The 5,824-nt window shown below is 38.7% G+C and overlaps 1 protein-coding gene across 1 annotated transcript in view; it reads right to left on the reverse strand.

The window, feature by feature from the left end:
- Positions 1-3,750, reverse strand: part of LOC106877256 (patched domain-containing protein 3-like) — a 47,870-nt gene extending 44,120 nt beyond the window's left edge. The window contains 1 exon segment of the mRNA XM_052975938.1: positions 3,486-3,750. Within this exon segment, the coding sequence (XP_052831898.1) occupies positions 3,486-3,677 (192 nt within the window). The 5' untranslated portion in view covers positions 3,678-3,750.
- Between the last annotated feature and the right edge of the window lie 2,074 nt (positions 3,751-5,824).

A 5,824-nucleotide genomic window follows, 5' to 3' on the forward strand; every position in this document is an offset into this window, starting at 1 on the left:
CGGGTCTTCTCACGCACAGCACATTTCCAAAGGTCTCGGTCAGTAGTCATCGCCTCGGTGAGGCCCAATGTACGAAGGTCTTGCCTCACCACCTCAGCCCAGGTCTTCCTGGGCCTACCTCTTTCACGGGTTCCCTCAACTGTTAGGGTGTGGCACTTTTTCACGCAGCTATCCTCATCCATTCTCACCACATGTCCATACCAGCGCAATCGTCTCTCTTGCACACCACAACTGATGCTTCTAATGTTCAGCTTTTCTCTCAAGATACTTACACTCTGACGGGTATTCACATTGACATTACACATCCAACGGAGCATATATATATATAATGTGTGTAATATATATATATATATATATTTCAAAAAATGGTTCTACACACTCATACAGTCATTCAAAACCCAAAACTAACACATTCAACATCACTTGCAGAGTAAATATGGTGACTGAAAAACCAGAACACCAAATACTCACTCCATTGTGGTGTGGTAAAACATGCAACCCTATACACTGGAGGAAGACGACCTTGCCAATCATGCACCCAAGCAGCAACCCAATACTGCTATCGGGCACACAGCTTCTGAACAAAAGAAGCAAACTGACAATAAGCTGTAACCATAAAATTCCTAAGACATTCAGGCTGTTGTATAAACCAACCTAAGTAACAACACAAATAATCTTCACGGTCTCTAAATACACTACTAGACTCTTACTTTGTACTAACTCACCTTTGTTTATGTTTTTTTGTTTTTCCCAGTCTCCTACCACTACCACCACCACCAATACTGAATCAACATCTCTCACTCCCATTCTTCACAGACATACTATCCCACATCTGTATCTATATATACACATATATGCATGTATACTCCCATGTATAGTAACCTTTCAATTTAGCCGTATACACACACTTTCATTTTAACATTTCTTTTTGTCTAAAAGTGGCACAGTCAATTACGATGATGAAGGTTCCAGTTGATCCGATCGACAGAACAGCCTGCTTGTGAAATTAACATGCATGTGGCTGAGCACACCACAGACACGTGTACCCTTAACGTGGTTCTCAGAGAGGTTCAGTGTGACACAGAGTGTGACAGGGATGGCCCTTTGGAATACAGGTACTACTCCTTTTTGCCAGCTGAGTGGACTGAAGCAATGTGAAAAAAAGTCTTTCTCAAGGACACAACGCATTGCCAGGAATTGAACTCATGACCATATGATTGTGAGCCGAATACACTAACCACTAAGCCACATGCCTTCACTTCCTTTTATCTATATGCCCACTTTGCCATGTATTTTTACATACAGACCCATATGACTAGGTGAATTCCTTTGTTTCTTAACATCTTTTCTTTACATGTTTTTTCTTTTCATTTTTTTAAATTGATTTATTCATCACCATATCTCTAACTACTTTTTACTTTATTTTTACTCTATTTAATTGGTTTACTATGTTCACCATGTCTATATCTATGTGTAACTTGTTTTCCTTTGACAATCCCTCCATGAACAGATACACGAGTATCTTTTCACAGGGTCACCTATCTACAGACATCATCATGTGTGGGTGTGCATGTGCTTATATACACACACACACACACACATATTTTTATGTGTGTGTGTGGAGGGTGTCTATTTGTATGTGTGCATGTCCATATACATGCCTGCACAAATATAATTCTAAGGGTGTATTTATACACCATATGTATATGTAATGCATGTGGGCACATCTATGCATATGTGTGTGTTTATATATAGACATACACTATATATATATCTGTAAAAATATGCGATACTTATTTGGTGTCATGTATTTTTACAGATAAATTCCTCTATTTACATATCGAGGTCTCTTTCTTTCTTTTGTTGTCTTTCTATCAATATATATATATGTATGTATTCATGTGTATATCTATGTATACATGGGTGTGTGTGTGTGTGTGTGTAGATATGTATGGGAGTGTGTATGTGTGTGTGTGTGTGTGTGTGTGTGGAGGCACATGGCTAAATGGCTAGGGTATTCAGCACATGATCACAAGGTCGTGAGTTCAATGACGTGATAGTTTTAGCTGTGGTAAGTAATGGAGGTCATGTCATGCCACCTCTCATCATTCCACAGGGTCTTACAATTAATGCTGCTGGATGTCTTGGAGGTGCTGGAGACAATTATGAAGCCCTGGATGGATGAAGTATGCAGTGGAAGGCCATAAGTGTTTCAACAAGACTCAGCACCGTCTCACAAAAAGCCAAATAACCCACAAATGGCTGTCAGACGATCTTTATAATCATGTAGCACCAAACTTGGGGTCTCCAAACTTACTAGATTTAAATCCCATGGACTACTGTGTTTGGAGTGTTGCTGAATGAGGGTCTAACTGACATTCTCACAATCTATAGCTTGACTAAAGATTGCCGATGTGAAGGTGATGCCTGAAATGAATAAGGAGCATTTCGGTTTTCAGTGCAGGCATGTCAACGATTCTGGTTTCACACTGAAGCAGTCATCAGAGCTGAAGGTGGATTCATAGGATTAACCTATAAGAAAGCTTATGGAGACCATGAGCACCAACTTCTATTAAAATACATCTGTTTTTTGCTTTATTAAATTGCCAAATATGTCTTCAAATATCTCTCATACTGTGTGTGTGTGTGTGTGTGTGTGTGTGTGTCTTTTACTTATTTCAGCCATTAGGACTTTTAGCCAAATGAATCAAACCCAGTACTTATTTTTTATTTTAAGCCTGATTCTTATTCTATCAATCACTTTTGCCAAACCGCTATGTTATGGGGATGTAAACACACCAACACCAGTTGTCAAGTGGTGGTGGGCTGTGTGGTAAGAAGTTTACTTCCCAACCACATGGTTCTGGGTTCAGTCCCATTGTATGGTACCTTGGGCAAGGGTCTTCTACTATAGCCTCTGGCTGACCAAAGCCTTGTGAGTGGATTTAGCAGATGGAAATAGAAAGAAGTCCATTGTGTGTGTGTGTGTGTGAGTGAGTGTGTGTTTGTGTATATGTATGTATGTGTGTGTATGTATGTATGTATATGTATGTGTGTGTGTGTTTGTATCTGTTATTCCCTACCACTACTTGAGAACCAGTGTTGGTGTGTTTACATCCCCATAACTTAGCAGTTTGGCAAAAATTGACTGATAGAATAAGTACCAACCTTTAGGAAAAAACGTACTGGAGCTGATTCATTCCACTAAATATTCCTCAAGGTGGTGCCCCAGCATGGCTGCAGTCTAATGACTGAAACAAGTAAAAGATAAAAGAAGCAATGTTGACAATGATGACATGTAGCCTAGTGGTCAGGATGTTCAGCTTACAATTGCAATATCATGGGTTCAATTCCTGGAAAAGGCAGTTCTTTGTGTCATGACAGACCTATGCTCACTCAGAGCCAACCAGGGGTTGAAGAACAATAACAAACAAACAAAGAATAAGTTAGTCATGACATTTCTGCCAGACAAGATCTAATCTTACCTTGAGCAGGCTCTCTGGGGACAATAACTCATCGTCTACGATAATGATTCTTACTTCATCCGACTGTAGATTATCAGCCCTATATTCCTGTAGTTCGTTCCATTTACTTATCCATAAACTATTTGTGCTAAACGACAACTCAGACTTTGGTATCCACTCTTGTTGCTTGTCACTCTCCTTCCGAATCAACATGCCAAGGGACAATAAAGAAAGCAATAAACCACTTATGATAAATATGTGTGGCTTTCTGCCAGCGAAACAACCAAGTCTGGAACAGAAAAGAACAAGGAAATATAAAGAAACTAGTTTGAATGGCAGAGACAAAAAGAGAAAGAGACACAGAGAGATAGAAATAGAGGGGGAGAAAGAGGAGGGAGCTGCCCCAGAACTTGGCTAGTAAGCAAAGTGGGAATGAAGTACATTGCTCAAAAATGCAACACGCGTTCCTGGTCCAGGATTGAAAGTCACCACATCCCTATGTTGGTGAGTCCAATGTAACTTGTTCCTCGATTACATGCTTTCACTTCATAGCTAGGAGAGGGGGTGAGAGAGATAGATAGACAGACAGACAGACAGACAAAGACAGATAGACTGACAGAGACAATGTGTGTGACAGATGGCAAAGTTAGTAGGATCTTAAAACTGACAGCCAGAAGGATCTAAGTTCATAACTAGACCATGGCATTAGGTTATTTTTGTGACTGTGTAAATTATCCACAGTGGGACTGAACCCAAAACCATGTGGTTGAGAAGCAAAACCTTCTTAACCACACAGCTTACAATTGTAAACAATGCTATCTATGAAGTGAAGGCTTGTGGTCTAGTGGTTGTGATGTTGGGCTAATGATCATAAGATAGTGGGGTTCAATAACTGGACCAGGTGGTGTGTCATGTCTTCAAGCAAGGCACTTCATTTTACTATAGACAGGTGGTTTGCATGTCTTTTGAAATTGCCTTCACACAACTCGATGTAATTTTCCTGTATGGTCATTTTGAGACGTTGCTGTGACTTCTGCTTCATATATGACAGTTTATCATACATGCCTGGTCAAGTGGGCAAGCTTCAAAGTTTCAGCAGTTACAAATTTGAGTGGGCTTTTTGGTGATGCTTATGAGTGTTAATGTTTTTCATTTTGGAACAGTAGCTGTATGACATTTTAATTGAGCATCTGTTAAAAATCTTCCTGTATTTGTGATTTATGGTGAAATGTTTATCTAAAAGAGGTAGGAATTTCTTGCCTACAGTATTATTTTCCTAAGTCTATTTTTATAATTCATAAAGTGTTGTAATATACCTTATCTTTGAAGCCACTGTCAACTAGAGCATTGTCAAAGTAGGGGGCTATTTATCAAATATTTCTTTACAAGGGAGATTAGATATCCTATTACTAATGTTAGCTTTCAGGCTTTTAAACACTACAGTAGGTGACAGAACTGTTTATATATGTAGGAGAGTTTCTCGTTTGGCTTATGGTACAGTTTATAAGAGTGGGAGTTTAGATCTTGGGAAACATCAGGAAAATTGACTTTTGACAGATTAGTAGTAACAGTGATTTTGAGGCCTAATTAACTCAAAGTATCAATAAGATTTTTTTTTTCCTGAATTTATCAAGAGTGTGACCATCACAGCCATGAGATATTCCCAACCTATCATCTTGGTATAGACCAACACCATGGGATGGGAATTTGGATCACAGTGCATTTAATATAGAGATCCACAAGGCCACAGATGACTGCACTGTTATACGATCCCATCAATACATAAAACAACTCATCTGTACTGAATATTTTAACCCATGACAAGCCTTTACTAAATAAAATATTGGATAATGTCGCTTAAATAACAGTGACACCCATTTACAACCATCATATGATGCCAAGACAAAGAGACACAAAAACTCACATTATTGTACACAACTGACACTTCTTTCAGTTTCCATCTACCAAACCTACTCAAAAGTCTTTGGCTAGCCTGGGACAATACTAGAAGACACTTGCCCAAAGTGCCACATAGCAAGCAAATAAAATGCTGCTGGGAAGCAAACTTCTAAGCACACAGTCATTTCTGCATCTCTCTCTCTCTATATATATATATATATATACACACACACACACATATATGCACACACACACACACATATGCACACACACACACACATATACACACACACACACATATACACACACACACATATACACACACACACATATATACACACACACACACATATATATACACACACACACATATATACACACACATATATACACACACACAAATATATATATATATATATATATATATATATATATATATATATACACACACACATGCAGAA

Source organism: Octopus bimaculoides, chromosome 23, assembly GCF_001194135.2.
Source record: "Octopus bimaculoides isolate UCB-OBI-ISO-001 chromosome 23, ASM119413v2, whole genome shotgun sequence".
NCBI classification, from domain to species: Eukaryota; Metazoa; Mollusca; class Cephalopoda; order Octopoda; family Octopodidae; genus Octopus; species Octopus bimaculoides.